The sequence below is a fragment of the Ictidomys tridecemlineatus genome, chromosome 9, assembly GCF_052094955.1.
Source record: "Ictidomys tridecemlineatus isolate mIctTri1 chromosome 9, mIctTri1.hap1, whole genome shotgun sequence".
Lineage (NCBI taxonomy): Eukaryota > Metazoa > Chordata > Mammalia > Rodentia > Sciuridae > Ictidomys > Ictidomys tridecemlineatus.
Window position 1 is genome coordinate 56,943,660 of NC_135485.1, and position 18,202 is coordinate 56,961,861.

The window sequence follows — 18,202 nt, forward strand, 5'->3', positions numbered from 1 at the left end:
ATTATTAAGGCCTGGAAAACATGGGTTAGTACTATACCTCTCCGCAAATCTATCCATTTGAAAGAAATCATGGTGTAGCAGCTCAGCACAGAAAGGCCTTTTGTCTGGGTCAACATGTAAGCATTTCTAAAAAATTAAGAACACAAATAATTCTTATCCAAGGAAAACTTCCTACATTTAAATTTCCAAACACACCAAAAAAAAAAAAAAGAAAAAAGAAAAATCCTACTCATAGCCAATGAAATTTTTAACATCTCTAACTAAGGATGAAGAAAAAAGCACAAATCCATAAAATGATCATCAATGGTTGCTAATATCACTCACATACACACACACCATACACACACACATACACACACAGCACCATATATTCAGTAGCATTAGATGAAAATATACAAAACCTAGGATGTAGTCTTGTCAAAAAAAATAATCTGATTCTGATCAAGCTATAGATTTACTATAGTTTATAAGAAATAAAGGACACAGGAACATGCTGAACCATATCATGGGGAAAGTTAATGGGACACAAAACCTAGTTGCTTCAACAAATTGCAGGATTTAAACAAAAAAGAAAGAATAAAAGAAGCTTATAAATTGTCTTAAAAGACTTATCAACCAATCTATTGCAATCTATAACCTTCATTTGGATTCTAATTTAAACTATAAAAAATTATATAACAGTTAAAACTTTGGACAATGATTACATATTTTGTGATACTAAGGAATTATTGTGAATTTTTAAAAATTAGATCTACTGAAATTGGAGGGGGAAAAGACCTACTCTGTACTTCTTATTGTACTAGGTGCTTTACATAAATCATTTTATTTTAATGCAAGTTTCACTGTGATACATTGAAACCCCTCAATGTCAATAAAAATAAAAGAGTCTTAGTAAGTAGCTTTAAGTAAATAAGTTCTACAAATAATTATAAGTCTAATATATAACTGAAATAATATAATGTTGGGTATTTGTTTCAAAATACTCCAAGGAGGGAAAAAACATTGAAGTTGAGTGTGGATGGGTTAGCCATGATTATAAAAAGGTTGGTAATTGCTGAAACTAGATGAAAAGAATGTCTGGGTTTATTCTATGACTATTTTTTCTTTTTTATTTTTAAAATTTTCTATAATAAAACCTTTTAAAATTATATGATTCTATTTAAGGGATTTATGTTGGACAGTATTTTAACTTTTATTCTCTTTTAAATCTCTTTACAGACAGGTGATGAAGCTGGTCTCAATGACAAATGCTTAATCTATTAGATTAGGTAAAAAGTACAAACGTACTATTCTAAAAACTTAGTTATAAGCTTACCTAACTTTTTTTTTAATGAGTTAAAGGAAGCAAAAAGACATCCTGGGGAAATGTTCTAGGATCCTGGCACTTGGAGATAATTATTTTAACAATATTCTGAACGAGTCTAAGTAATGAGAACTATTTGAGTTAATAATTGTATATGGTCAACTTTTAGAAATAATTTGATACAGTGAAAATCTCCCTAATCTCTTCATCAATTAGATACAAGCAACAATAGTGGTTAGTTTCAGTAAATCCAGAATCTAAACAGATTCTATGCCCTACACACTTCATTTTTTTCCTAATTTTCTAACTTTATTTTTCTTTTCTTTTTTTTTTTTTTTTAAGAGAGAGTGAGAGGAGAGAGGAGAGAGAGAGAGAGAATTTCCAACATTTATTTTTTAGTTCTCGGCGGACACAACATCTTTGTTGGTATGTGGTGCTGAGGATCGAACCCAGGCCGCACGCATGCCAGGCGAGCGCGCTACCACTTGAGCCACATCTCCAGCCCCTATTTTTATTTTCTTATTCTACTTTTCTTCTAATTTCTACTTAAAATATAAAATTTTTATGTTTTTTGATGAGAATGTTAACATTGCTATGAGAATGTCTGAAAACTTAAAAAAAATAACATGCTATATAACACTAATTGTTTTCTTAGTGAGTTTAAAACAGGTGACATTTTCAGGTTTTTATCTGAAGTTTCTACACTAATACACACCAAAGTATTTAAATTCTTCCTTAATGTACAAAAACAAAAGATCATGAGCAAATTGTTGACCAAAAGATCAACTAGACAAAAGAGAGAAGCAACTCTACGTAATACATACATTTCCTGTCAGAAAGTGAAAAGAAAAAATATGACTACCTTTGCTAAATCTATCACAACTTCAGAGAGCTTAGGATAGCGTCTTTCAAGAGGTTCTGTTTCCTTGATTTCAGGCAATCTTACTCCAGCAAACACAGGATTTTTATAAAACAATTCCTGATGTCTTGGAATTAAATTACCTAGAAGTGAAAACAGCACACATCTCTGTCATTATACATGAAATGGTGAAGGGACAACTTATGTGGAGGAGAGGAAATCGTGGAACACAGCTTCAGGAGTTTAGAACTCTCTCAGCATGCAAAAACAACCAAAAACAGAGCTGTTACTGTAATAACACATGGCAGTCTTTATAGTGGCTTTGACATAGTCAACTCAAGGAAGTAACATCACTATCTCAACTCATCATTTAGAAAAATTCACAAGCTGCTATAAATAGAACTGAAGTGTGAGAACACAGGTAAAGAATATTGTATAGCTTCCCAGATATAAGTACCAGCATTTTATTTCTAACAACAGAACATAATGGGTTGACCAAAACAACTAAAATATAGTCATGTAGACAGAACCTAATCTAAATAAATCAATTCCTCCCTTTATGAATTTAATTTTTAGTAAACTGATTTTACACCTGAATCTAAGGTCATATTTGAGCATTTCACTTTTCTCACAACTTTAATATGTAAACATATATATTTATGTTTCCATAAGAAATTATTTATTGCTTATTAAATTTCTCATCTGGAAACGTAAAATCAAATAGTTACCAAGTGTTTCCCATTATTTTCATCTTCCAAGCTCTATCTCTGAACATTTATTGATACTTCAACAAATGTAAGACTCTGATTGTCTAGCTCTGAAACTTTATCCAAAAAGTCAAAGATGGGACTGAGGTTATGGCTCAGCAGTAGAACACTCGCCTCGCACATATGAGACACTGGGTTCAATCCTCAGCATTACATAAAAATAAATAAGTGAAATAAAGATATTGTGTCTAACTACAACTAAAAAATAAATATTTTTAAAAGGTCAAAGATTAAGCAAGATTACCTTCAAAGTCTCTGTGTCTCTCACTTTGAGAATGAGGATATGACTGTATTTCACCAAATGTTTACTGACCAGGGATGATAATTATTTATATTCTCTCTACATGTGATTAACTGAATGTACAAGTGCAGAAAATGGACAACCTCTGCTCTTTTTCTTCTCTGTTGACAGGAGGGGGAGGTGAGCCTGATTAAGAACATGTGTCAGATAAACCAAAACCATACTGGGTCAGGGAGACTCACACACACACCTGCATATATGATATTTGTTTTCCTATTTATGCCCTACCTTCACTTAGAATAGATACCCTCTTTAAAAGATACAAACAACTTTAAAAACCAATACAAACACACAGGAAAAAAAAAAGCTTCTAGAATTTAAAAATGCAAATGCGTAATCTTACCTAAACACATCATAATATGATATAGCTGATCAATATCTGAATCTCCAGGAAATAGTGGTTCTCCCATGAACATTTCAGTTACTAGACAACCAATGGCCCACACATCAACAGCCCTGAAAGAAATGCAATGTGGTGTAAAATTTGGCATCCTAATATGTTTATTATATCTGAATCTATTCTGCATATTAATACTTTATATTCTGGACATTGAGAATAATAGTAATAAGCCTTAAACTATCCATAAAAAGACATTCATCTAAAGTTAAGACCTCTCTCAATTTTAATAAGTGAGATTTCCAGAAGCTTTGATCATGTGGCCTAAGAGAGAAAAAGCCTCTGAAAAGTGAAAACACTATTACCTGTACTTTGTTCTAATAAGGCTCTCAGGCTTCCATTCAGTCTATTCATTATTTGTTTACATGCAACTCTAAAAAGGTCATTTCATTCTTTGTTTCACAGAAAAAAGAAAAACACAGCAGAAAAAGATGATTGCTAAAGACAAATGCAATAACAGCAGGTCCTGAAGGCTAACGGGGAGACATTTTTTTTTAATCTTAAAAATTAGTCATAAATACTTAAATAATATGTTAGTTTCATTTAACATAGGAACAACTATCTTGATGTTTCTTAAGGTCATTGCTGAATTAGAAAATGTTATAAAAAATGCAGCATAGCTATAAAATGTGAACTTAGAGCAATTAAGAAAATATTAAGGACATTTAATAAACTCTAAAAACTGAGAATAGTAGAAAATATTTTAGAAAGATTTCTATCAAAGCAGTAAAACTTATAATTCTCCCTTCTTTGAAGATTTAAAGACACTTGTGTTTTAAGAACATTTTGTTCAAATTATTTTTACTCCCACCCTTGTCTCATTGAGACACTACCTTGTCTCTTTCCAACAGTGTCAGACTTACCCAATTAATATTGGTCTCTTTTTTTAATTTATTTTATTTTTTTAATTTTTTTATTGTTGGTCGTTCAAAACATTACATAGTTCTTTTTTTTTTTTTTTTTTTTTAAGAGAGAGGAGGGAGAGAGAGAGAGAGAGAGAGAGAGAGAGAGAGAGAGAGAGAGAGAGAGAGAGAGAGAATTTTTTTAATATTTATTTTTTTTTAGTTCTCGGCGGACACAACATCTTTGTTGGTATGTGGTGATGAGGATCGAACCCGGGCCGCACGCACGCCAGGCGAGCGCGCTACCGCTTGAGCCACATCCCCAGCCCCCATTACATAGTTCTTAATATATCATATTTCACAGTTTGATTCAAGTGGGTTATGAACTCCCATTTTTACCCCATATACAGATAATATTGGTCTCTTTACAAGTGATAAATATACATATTTCTGACCTATTACCAAAAGCAGACCATTTATTTACAACTTAATTTCCCCACCTTTAAAATGAATAAACCCACTCCAATTTCACAGGAATTTTGCTTGTTTGCAGTGCTGGGGGTTGAACCCAGGGCTTAGGGCATGCTGCAGAAGGGCTCTTCCACTGAGCCACACCCCAACCCTCATGAGAATTTTTAAAGGAAATGTATCAAATGATTACAAATCATTTTATTAACTTCCCTCAACTCAAGCCTTCCTTTCAGTGTTAGAAGAATCATTTATTATATTGTAAAGATACTTTGTTTTATCAAGAAAAAAAAAAGTTAAAATCGCTCCCTCTCAGTACTGATGTCTTACTTGCCGTACTTGACATCACCAACCAAGAGTTCTGGAGCTCTGTACCAGCGAGTTGCCACATAATCAGTATAAACCTCTCCTGGAGCAGCCAAAGTCCGTGCAAATCCAAAGTCACATAACTTGACGACACCAGACTGGGAGACTAAAATATTCTCTGGCTTTATATCTCTGTGTATGATCTAAAACAAAAAGAAGAGGACAAAATATGGTAAACAAAAATTAATTATTTAGGAGAGCACCTACCATAAGTGGGAAACTGATTTTTTATCCCTATAAAGAATAGAAAATAATGCATACAAATTGTTACTGACTTTTAAGAAACTGAGACCTAGCTGGGCAAGAAAAAACATTCATGCTTGAAGTTTTATTTAAATACTCAAACACAAAAAAATACATACATTATTAATCAATAAACCAACTAGCAAATAACTAATCTCAAAACTAAAAAAATTCTCATTGAAGACTAGGGGTGGTAAGAAAAATTTTTATGAAAGGGGCAGGATCTATAGTAGGCCTTTAATACTGAGTATGATCTGGATAAATGTAGAAAAAAAAGAGCAATCCAAGTGAATGTAACAAGGAAAGCAATAAATAATAAGCCTTAAATTACCATAAAAGGACATTCCTCTAAAGTTAAGAGCTTTAACTCTCAGTTTAATAAGTGAGATTTTAATAAGTGAAATACAGAAACTGTAGTAAAATGTTTTGTTTCCCGCCCCCCCCCCCCACTAAGCACAGGCCAGCCTGGGAAGTTTGAGTTTGTGTCAATGTCCTGGGGACCCATGGAAGTGAGGTGATCAATATATTGTTTAAAGGTGATGCCTGTGATAAACAAGCTAAATCAGAGAGAACCACTAGAAGGAGAGAGAAGAGAAAAGGGACAAATACGAGGTGATAAAGGCCTAAATGAGGCTGGTGCTCAGAAGAATACAAAGGAGAATATATAATTTAGAAATACCTTAAAATCAAGAATCAATAGAATTTAGGAGTAATCTCAGATGTTTTATTTAAATCTGAGAATCTGCAATGGTAGTTCCATTACCGAAAGTAGAAATATCTATAAATTTTAATGGAATGATTAGCTTACTTTTAGCCACATGAGCTTTGGATGGAATGCTGAACACCCAAGTAGAGACATTCATTTGACAATTAGAAATAGAAAGAGGGTAAAACAAGATCAATGATTAAGATTTCCTGGGAGGAAAAACAGGAAAGTAAGATAGAGAATATTAATTCAACAGCTAAGCAAAACAAAGTATTAGGCTTAATCCTTTTAATGTAAGTAAACTATATTTTGGAATTTTAAAAATGTGTGTGTGTGTGTGTGTGTTTGTTTGTTTGTTTGTTTTAGACCCCTTCAAAAGATCAGGATCCAAAATGGCAATATGTCATTGTTAAACATTTTGCATAAGCTAGAAACTTTTATTACCCTAGGTATCAGTGTAAGGACACAGGACCAGTTCCAAATCAACTATACTACAGCACAAAAAGCTGAACTAGGAGTTGAGAGACTTCGGCACTAGTCTCAGGTTTTCATTAAAGCCATAGACAACTCAATCTTTCTGAGTTCCCCTCCTCATACTCCAAATGAGAGGGCCAAAGTGCATGATTGTTATGTTCCCACCCAATTCTCATAGTCTCTGACTTATGGTAACAACAATAGAACCCAAGCATAACCAAGATAATAGAAGTAGAATTTTTACTAAAAGCTATCATTGCAACCTGGGATGGCCAGGCTCTGATATGGGTCCTTAATACCATGTATGATGTAAATAAATTAATAAATTTCAGCAAAAACTTTGTTTAGGGGTCTATAAACACTTCATAATGCCTTATGCTATATGGGTCCAACTTAACATCAAGGTTGATAGCAATCTTAAATTTGTTGTTAAATACATTTACTCAACCTGTCTTACAAAGTATTAAAATGATATTTTTAATTTTTTAAATTCAACTGTTCACATATATGGATGTAGACTCATATGAATACCATATTTAAGAATAAATGTCTTTAAGGACTGGGGCTGTAGCTCAGTGGCAGAGTGCTTGCCTAGCATGTGTAAGGCACTAGGCTCTATCCTCAGAATCACATAAAAATAAACAAATAAAATAAAGGCATTCTGTCCATCTACAAATACAAAAATAAAAATTTAATGTTTAAAAAAGCTGAAAAAAAAAAGAAGAAATGCCTTTAGAAAAAGGTACTAATGATATGCTAATGAGAAAATAACATTACCTATCTGGCTTTAAATATGCTATTTGGAAATATAAAGGGGCAAATGCATAGAGAGTGCATGGATTTATAGATACTACTTGAACCATAAAATAAAACTTATGGATCTTGTGTATTACATGGGGAAGGGATCAAGTGCTTGATACATATTCCTTCCTTGATCCTCTTTAAAAGACTGACTGATTTTTTGAAAAATTAGGCTTTATTCTAAGTTGCCTTTTTTTTAACTGGGTAATAAAATTTGATTTTTTTTCCATTAAAAAACGAACAAATGTTTTCATCCTTGAGTGAACATGTATGTACATGTTTCTTTATCCCCTTCTCCCTTCTCCCATCATAATTATTTGTCTCCTTTAACAGCAAAGGCGGCAACTCCCCAGAAAACAAGATCGAATGAGAGCTAACACTTGATCATTTATGTGTCAGAAACTATTCTTAGTATTTTACATATTGTAACTTATTTTATTCACTCGACAATCCTGAATCCTGAGAGTATTATTATTATTATTATTTTAGTTGTAGATGGACACAATACCTTTATTTTATTTGTTTTTTGTTTTTTTTGTTTTTTAGTTTTTAGTTTTATGTGGTGCAGGGGATCGATCCCAGTGCCTCACGCATTCTAGGCAAGCGCTCTACCCCTGAGCCACAACCCCAGTCCCAGTGCTATTATTATTATTTCCACTTAACAGGGGGATAGGAATGAGGATTGTAAAAGAGGTCCAGGAGGTTTGAGAGGAAAAAGGATATGAAATTATAATTTGAGAAGAGTTTGAGAGTAAATGAACTAGGAAAAAAAAAGTCTGACTACCAGGCAATACTAAACATCCCTTGATGTTAACTAGTCATAAATTAGAGATATGACTAGATAAATTAAGAGTCATAAAAGATATATGTATGCTTTGAAGTTTATGCATGGGACCAAATGGATAGTAAAACCTCCTGCCTTAAAGACAGAATGGCTCTCAAGCCAGCAACACTTTACTATACACTCCCTGAATGTGAATATAAAGGTAGGCAATGTTACTATACATGGGTTGATTAGTCACGAAAATATATAAAAAAAAAAAAGGCACACAGAGGCAAACTTAGGCAGAACATTCAAACACGCTTCAAAAGAGAGAAAGCCAATGATAGTTTTGTGTATGGTTCCTCTGACAAATCCACCCTCAGTGTAGGGAATACAACTAGCTTCCTTTAAGTACTTAGGCCCATTGGGAAGACACTATTCTTTTTATGAGAAGGATTAATCAGTGTCTTTTAACTTGATGCCATGAATTACTTGATTCATTGATTCCTAATATTGGTCCAAATGCCTGTACACTGTTTATTATTATTATTAAAATTCATATGTTCTTGAAACAATTATTTCTCTAACTTAACTAAACTGACACTCAGTCTCCTGAGCTTGGTTGATATAAGTCTAGTCTAAGAGACAGAAATAGTCTCTAAATCGGTTACTCTCAAAATCAATTTTCTGAGACTGAATCATTCCAAAGTTGACAAGAGCAGGCTTCCTAAGAAAAGCCAGACAATGTGTTGCCTGGTAGAAATTATATCTCTACCTTTACTGAGGAATTATCCTAAAAAATATATATATATATATATATATATATATATATATATGTGTGTGTGTGTGTGTATATGTGTGTATATACATATACATATACACACACACATATATATACATATGTATATTGTGTATATACACATATATATACATATATACATAGGTATATAAGTATATATTAATTATATTAGTGTTATATTATTCATTATATTAATATATACATAGTAGCATGTAATTATTCTAATATATGTAGAGATGAACTATTCAATATAATTCAAATACATAAGACAACTACACAATAAGATAGTTAAAAATAAAAATAATAAGAAAACTAAAAAATTCATCAAATGCTGAAGTGATAGTACATAATTTTTTCTTCTATTAATGATTATCTTTAAATTTTCAAATTTCCTACCATTAGCATTCATTACTTTTATAATCACACATAAATTTCATTTAAAGTACTTTATAAAACTGGCATACTATGTGTATAGTTATTCATTTTATACCCTGTGTCAATTTTCCTGGAGGTTATTTTATTTGGCACTCAAAAGGACAAAAGATTATTGCAATAAGGTAAGAATAGAGATATTTATACTTTCATATTTCATAACTAGTCAAGAGAACCTGAATTAACAAATACATAGAGCCTTAATGTATGCATGTGTCAAAACTCCTTATGGAAATTAGTGAATTTCACTCAGTAAATCTTGCCCTAAAAAAAGAGCAAATATTTAAATCTAGTTAATGATATAAAGTACTTAATGTTGAAGAAGTATACTAATTCTGCAACTTACTTTCAAACATATAAATAATACAGCTTAATATATTAATGAATTGAATAAATATGTGAAAAAGTAAATACTGCAAAATGTTAATAAATGCAGAGTCTAGATAGTGGAAACATGGGTGTTCATCCTACAGCCTTTCAACTTCCCAGTGTGACCTAAGTTTTTTACAATAAAAAGTTGGAAGAAAAGAATGTGTTATGGACACATGCAAATTGATAATATCAAAGTAATATAGATCCTTTCAGTTATTTTACTGGTTCAAACTTTAGTTTAAACAAATGCCTCACTAAATTAAGCGACTAGTATCTGGATAGTCAAGGATTTGAAAAATAAAATTACTTAATCATAATACTTACATTGTGACTGTGACAAAATCCAATTCCATTAATAATCTGAAACAAATATTTTTGAACTACTTGGTAGTCTAATCCTTTTGGAAAGAGTTCCAAGTCATCAAGAATTGTGTGGTCAACAAATTCAAAGACGAGGTACCATCTTTTTTTTTTCTTACACACTTCCAACAGATTCACCAAATTTTCATGTCTCAATTGCTATTATTAAAAAAAATGCAAAATAGTTTTTATAAGTTTAAATTATTAGCAATTAGCCACAATCTAAAACAGATCTCAGCATATGAATAGAATGCATAAAATACATAAACAATGCATATTATAAAAGTATATTCTAGTTTTAAAGTTACAGCTCCTTTCTTCTCTCAGAGAACACAATAAAACCAATAAAAAGAAGAAATGTAACTCCATCTTTTTGAAAGCAAGATGGATCTATGACCCCACCCCCATCTACAATGAATGAGGGTTGATTACCACAAGTACTCAAGGTCAAACAGGAGTATAAGGATACACCAAAGGATTATCTGCAACTACAAGGTTAACAAAGCCAGAGTTTTCCAAAGTTAGAACATACCTTCAGGAGAAAAGGACCAAAACTGAAAATATCCTTCTTTGGTATAATGTTGATAAGTTTTGTGGGTATCACTGAAAGCATCACTAAAACTGAATAGCACCAGTGAATACCACCAATGAATGGAAGGGGAAGGAGGGTTGAATAATTAATCACACAAAAATATATTTGCTGGAAATAAATGGTTAGACTAGAAAGCAAAACAATTCATTATGAATAAAACTAAAATTACAAATTTCAGAGAAATTAGGGCTAACAGCATTGAATTCCACACCAGGCCTATGTCTTAAGGAACATCATTGTAAACCATGACATATTCTACTAGCCTAGAACAAAATCATGTCCAAGAAACAAAGAAGAACCAATTCAAGATCTACTCAAAGATACTGTAAGAGAGAGAAACACTAATTACAGATTAAGTGGCTATTCTTAAAATTATTAGGATATAGCTTTCAAAATCCTCAAGGAAAGAAAGTGTAATCCAGGACCATAATGCCCAAACAATGTGTCACTTAAGTAACAAACAATGGAGAAAATTTTTGAACATGAGCAGTGAATGCATTTAGTGCAGGACAAAATATTATGCAAATTTGAGCATCATAGTTATAAAATAGAAAGTATTTTAAACTCAACAATATACAATATTACTAATAATAATAGTAAAGGGAAAAAAATAAAAACAAGATGTATGTGCATTGATTTTTCTTGTCAACTGGTCAAATGATAACTTTTGACCTGAAAATTTCAATTATAATTATAGCCACAGATTTAGTGATAAACACTAAGATAAATAAGGAATCTTCTAATATAAGTGGTAGATGTGTGGGAGAGACAAGGGAACAGAAACATAACAATTACTTTACAATGGAGTATGTGTATTATAGACTACTATAAGTATAAAGGTAATCAATTGTACAAAACTAAAACCCTTCCCAATTACCAAAGAAAACAGCTAAAGTAAATAAGGAATTCAGAGACCATAAAGAAAAGTACTTGTAAGGAATAATAAAATAGTGTGACATTATAAATAATCACTAATACTTACATAGTGCTTACTATGTTCTAGGCACTATTCTGAGCCCAAAAACTCTATGAAATGGGTACAATTATCTTGTTTTATAGATGAAGAAGCTAAAGCAGAGAAAATTAAGGAAGCTCCAAGGTCACACAGCAATAACTGGTAGAGGCAGGATTGGAACCCAGGAATTGTGACTTCTGTCGTCTCTTGAAAACATTTCATTTTTGGTCATTTCCTCCTCTGTGTTCAGAACATTCGCACTATAAACTCACTCAGGCCCACAGTTGGTTTGTATGCCATAAATTTAGATTTCTTATTCTTAACCACTAAGCTATTACAATTCTATAGGGAGGAAATGGAAACAAAACCAAATATATCTGTTATATTAGAATATATTTTATTTTAATAGGTAAAATTAGTCTAACTGGGTCACAAAGCACATTCCAGATTACTGGTTAAATGAATTAAGGTATATCTATATGATGAAATAAAACACATCAATTAAAAAGAATGAGGCAGTTTTATGTCTACTGATGTGCAATATACTAAGCAGAAGAAGGTAAGATGCAGGTCAGGGGGCAAAGTCTGTTCCCATTTGATATATGCACATATACTGCCCCATACAAATCCATATGATTGTATGGGAACAGAATCCCTCTGATCACTGTAAAACATAGCACTGGTTTGTTATGGAAACTACAACTAAATGACTGGTACACATGGGTGGCAGGGTAATTCATTTAAATTTTATAGCATATGCAAGTATTATATAACAAAAATTTAAATCAGAAAAAATATGTATCAGTGAAAGTACATACACATATACTCTAGTAAACTTAAATTTTAAAAGATATATACTATAAAAATTAACTTGGAGACTAGAAAAAGAAGCTTGAAGTCTATTAAACTAGTTAGGAGGAACCACGTTGGTCAAGGTCACATCTACTTAGAAAGCTTGAACTACCTCCACCAATGTATTATTGCTATCAATTCTCAACACAATGACCATCCTGCATAATATCTAAACTGTGTTTCTAAAAATTGCTTCTCTGTGTTATGCCCTCTGGATTCAAAGTCCCTAGCAGAATATTCCACTGGTCAGCTTAGATCACAGGCTACAAGAAGATGGGAAAGGGGGAGATCTCTGCATTCAGGCTGTGTCATGGGAAGCAAGATACTGCACCTTACCACGACTACACACAATGAGAAACTGCATTCATAGGGTAGGAAATGGGAATGTTTTGCTTTTTCTATACAGATGAAAAAAGTGACAAGTGTTCATTTCATATTACAACTAAAAGTGAGGTAATTTTGTCATTCATTAGGGTTCTTACACTTTTGTATGCCTAAAACACTCTTCCCAGATCTTTACATATCTGACTCCTTGCTGCTATCTAGGTCCCAGCTTCATGTCACTTCCTCAGTCACTCTTGAGCACTTACTCCGTCTTATTATCATCATAGCACTATATACTATAATATTATCCCCATCTGATAGCTCACTATAGTAAAATCCTATCTGGTATTTTCCTTTATTATTATTATTTTGTAGCAGGGATTGAGCCCAGGGACACTTAATCCCCAGCACTTTTTATGTTTTATTTTGAGACAGGGTAATCAATGAAGATGCTTTTCAAAGAGTTAAAGAAGCATGTTTCAGCTAGGATAGATGAAGTTTCAATTTGATTATTATCACAAAACTATTTTCTATTATTGATGATATTAACTCATTCCCACTGAAAATAAGAAAAAGCTAAATAAGATTTAATTATAATCAATAAGCAATCATGGCATTTCATTTTCCATAGTGTTTTCTCATAAACAGAAAGATGGTCTCAAAATGCATATCTAAAGACAAATCTATTTAAAACTCTTAGCAGGCTGGGTATGGTGGCACACACCTGTGATCCCTGGGAGGCTGAGGCAGGAGGACTACAAGTTCAAGGCCAGCCTCAGCAACTTATTGAGGCCCTAAGCAACTAAACAAGACCCTGTCTCAAAGTTTTTTTAAAAGGGGCAGGAGGGGAGGGCTGGGGATGTAGATTAGTGGTAAAGAGCCCCTGGGTTCAATCCACAGTACAAAAAAAAAAAAATCTCCTAGCAGATTAGAGCTTTAAGTAAGGTTTTGGAATTGACTTATTTTTAGAGATAATAAGTAATGCATCTTATTTTTTCTCTAAGAAATATTAAAGTAGTTGTCTACTCCATGAGTTAAGAGTGTAAAATTTTAAACATCTTTATTAAAAAAGCTTACCATGAAATGTGAAACTATAGAGAAAGCTACTCATAATAAGACATACAGTTCATTAATAAAACAAAACACCTTTATTTCACAAATCTTATATTCAAATAGAACTAAAATTTCTAATAAATTCTGTTTAAAAAATTAAATGATAATAAAATAAAGCTGTTCAATCATGATTGCATTAGCATATTTCTAGTAGAATAATACATTATACTTAAATATTCTACTTTTTATCAAAAATTCAGACTACATAAGATAATCTCTCTTTCCCTATTAAATGTAAAGTCCTTCCTGCCAAGATTGCTATAGCAGCCCCAAACCTGCAATCATTATTAAAACACAAACTATAGTCCACAGGTTATCTTTATGTTAATATTTTAAAAATAAAATGACCAGCCGACGATGTGACTCTGTGATAGAGGTCTTGCCTAATATGTAGGGCTCTGGGTTAGATACCTAGTGTCTCAAAAAAGTAAAATAAAATAATAAACAAATAAAAGTAGACCACGACCTCTTTTGGTAGTGGCAGACTAAGTAACTCAGACCAATACTCTAAATAAGAATTCTTAAAAATTTGGGTCAAATTTTTCTAATTTTCTGAAACATAAAAGGCTAAGAAGATAGTTAGGATTATTGGGCCAAAATCAGGAACAGAAAAGTGCAGAACTCAAAGCTGATTTTGCCAGGAAGTATCAGATATGGAACTGAATTTTTATTTTTGTGCCCTATACAATTATAAGCAAAAGTTAAAGCCCAAAAGCTGTAAAGGCAGGACCCAAAAAAAACTACCTCCAATTTAAGCTGGTCTCCTAAAAGTTACACCCTCCAAAGTAAACATAGGTAGAAACCAATCAGGCATCACTAGACTTCACATCACCTATAATGGTTCAAGGAACCTCAAACCTTGAATTTGGGGTCTGGGGACGTGGCTCAGTGGTAGAACACTTGCCTAGTGCGTGGGAGGTGCTGGGTTTGATCCTCAGCACCACATAAAAATTAATAAATAAAATAAAGGTATTGTGTCCATGTACAACTAAAATAATTAAAACAACAACAACAACAAAAAAAAAACCTTGAATTTGGATTATTTTGTAAGGGACTGGGAGGCCCCGCTGTGCACTTCACAGAAATCACTATCAGATAAATAAAAATAATCTCTGGAAGCAGATAATTTTACCTTAGCCTCAAAATATTTCTATAAATATCATTTAAAAAATGAGATTCAAAGCAAAAGATAATGAGAAGCACAAGAAAGCAAGAAACAATTAACGAGAACTTTGAACTTGTTGAGTAGATCCTGGACCGGTAATTGTTGGTATTATATAGAAACCAGAAGGGTGAAAAAAATTTTTTAATTCTTTTTTTAGTTGTAGTTGTACACAATACCTTTATTTTATTTATTTATTTTTATGTGGTGCTGAGGATTGAACCCAGCACCTCCCACATGTTAGGTGAGCGCTCTACTGCTGAGCCACAACCCCAGCCCCAGAAGGGTGAAAACTTTTATATAAATAATAATGTTAACTAGTGAATGTAGTTGATTATTAAAAGGGGTAAAAGAGGATTCTAAGGAATATTTTTAAATAGCAAATACAAAGAAGCTACTACTTTTAGGGCAGAGGGAAAGTTCCCAAGAACTTTAGAAGCACTTCAACCACCATCAAGGATACAGTCTTCATTGGAAAGGTCCTGGCTACCACAGAAATGTGTGGTTGTCAGTGGTGAAGAAATCTGCCAGAGGATACAGGCCAGAGCTGGTTTGTAACCTCTCTACAATTGATAGAGAAACTTACCAGAAAGTGCAGGTGGGCCACAGCCAGTCCATGAAAAATGCTACGGTGAACTATCAGAACCTCTTGATATGGTGCTCTGCTCACAGTTGTACCCCCCCCAAAAAAACATACCAGAGTCTGGAGGAAAAGCCTCTGCCTCTTGCTAAGGATCTACAGTATCCTTCCATGCCCTTCCTCTATTAACAAAACCTAAAATCAAACCAGCTAGCAAAGGAGAAATGTTTACAGAGTTTAGTTCCTATATCACAAGACAGGTCCAAGAAGCAGTGATTTAGAACTGAGACAATGAATTAATTATTGTCACAGTACCCATGAACATGGAAGAAGAAAAGAAAAATCATATCTGGAGGAAATATCTTCAATTTATTCCTAAAAATAATCTTTCAAATATAATGTCCAGCAAAAAATCAAAGAAAAGCAGGCAAACAAAGAAAAAAGATACTATAAGTAAAAAATATTAGAAAATAGAGACAATCAAAACCAATGAAGAATGACTTCATGTATTGAAATTAATCAGGTACAGAATAATAACTATAACTTTAGAAAAAGAAGTAACTCAAAAATTACGGGAACTTTAAACCATAAAAACTGGCATAGCATATTTGGACCCAAATAAAAATCCCAGAAAGGAGAAGTACAATAACTTCTGTTTGTACCAACAGAGACTAGGTAATTAGTAACAATTTCTCCCACTGAGTACAAGCAGAAAAGCTGGACAATACATATACAACAACTACTTGAAGGAACCAGAGAGATAAGATAGTAAAGTATATCTGGCCTAGGATCTGGAAGGAGACAGAAACCCAGGGAGGTGAGCCAGGAAATTAGCGCCATCTTTTTTTTTCAATCCAGGAAACATACCAATTCGGAGAGAAGAGACTCAGTGAAACTTCTGACAGTATTGTGGGACTAAGGTAGCAGTGACCAGTGTCCAGATGGGAAGAAAAAGTACAGCACTGGTGAAATCCTCCTATTTTAGGTTGGCCTAAAAAGTCCTCAAACTATGAATAAGTGTGAATCATCAGTAGCCTGCCTCAGAAGCTACAACTCAACTTCAAATCATGTAAATCCCTTAAATGAGATTAAGATGATATTAGAATGCTAGCATCACCAGGCTTCCTGGAGCCTCAGAGAGACAAACATAATAAAGAATACAAAACTACAGCTACATATAAGAACATTCTCTAAAAGAAGCATTCAGAACAGTGGGGAAAATATAATATTTTTCAATAAATATTTCTTGGACAACTGAACATCTATTAAAAAAAAAAAAACGTAAGATTTGTGCCGTAAAACATGATTAAGATCAATCTTGGGTGTCCTGAAATGTAAACATGAAAAGCAAACCTATTAAGTTTCTAGATGATCATATAGAAAAATATCCTAACTAAACTCTAGGTAGGAAAAGAACTTCTTAAACAGGACATAAATGGCACCAATCTAAAAGATTAAAAATTTAATACATTGGAATTAGCAACTTCTGTTTTAAAAAAGGCATCATTAAGAAAGGGAGGAGAAAGCTCACAGAGGACAAAAGAAATTTACAACACAAATAATTAGTATATGATTTATAGTCAAAGTATAACTGAGATAAAGGTTTGAGGGGTTTCTGAGGTTATAATAAATTCTATTCTTGACCTGGATAGTAGATACACAGGTATATTCACTTTCTGGTAATTCACTGAGTTGTATATTTAGGATTTGTTCCCTTTTCTTCTGTGTATTTAAAAATAATTTTTAAAAATTACTGGGCACAGTGGCACTCGCCTGTAGTCCTAGCGTCTTGGTAGGCTGATACAGAAGGATTGAAAGTTCAATGTCAGCCTCAGCACTTTAGGGAAGGCCTAAGCAACTTAGTAAGACTTTTGTCTCAAAATACATAAATAAATAAATAAAAAGGGTTGGAGACTTAGTGGTTAAGCCCCCTGGGTTCAATCCCTGGTACCAAAACAAACAAACAAACAAATAAAACTACATTGATTAAGAGTGCATGTTAGTAAATGTGAAAAAAATCAAGGCAGTGATTAATATCCAATCAGGATAATGTTTATCCATAAAGGGACAGAGGGTTGAATGACTGGCATAGTATATAAGAACGTCCTTAGCAATGTTTTATTTCCTGGAGAGTGATTCCATAAATGTTTGCTTTGCAATAATTAATTGAGCAATAATTATTGTTTTGTGCACTGTCTATATGTGGTCTATATTTTATAAAATTTTAAAAATACAAAAATATAATATTCCAGGGCTGGGGTTGTGGCTCAGCAGTAGAACACTCACCTAGCATGTGCGAAGCCCTGGGTTCAATCCTCAGCACCACATAAAAATAAATAAATAAAATAAAGGTATTGTGTCCAACTACAAC

General features: G+C 32.8%; 1 protein-coding gene across 1 annotated transcript in view; it reads right to left on the reverse strand.

Annotated features, from left to right (window-relative positions):
* Cdkl2 (cyclin dependent kinase like 2) overlaps positions 1–18,202 on the reverse strand; it is a 39,247-nt gene that overhangs the window by 13,085 nt on the left and 7,960 nt on the right. Inside the window, exons 3-7 of the mRNA XM_013361929.4 lie at positions 10,218–10,412; positions 5,268–5,446; positions 3,574–3,686; positions 2,166–2,305; positions 38–126 (exon numbers count right to left, since the gene is read on the reverse strand). Coding sequence (XP_013217383.1) covers positions 38–126; positions 2,166–2,305; positions 3,574–3,686; positions 5,268–5,446; positions 10,218–10,412 — 716 coding nt within the window. The remainder of the gene's footprint in view (positions 1–37; positions 127–2,165; positions 2,306–3,573; positions 3,687–5,267; positions 5,447–10,217; positions 10,413–18,202) is intronic.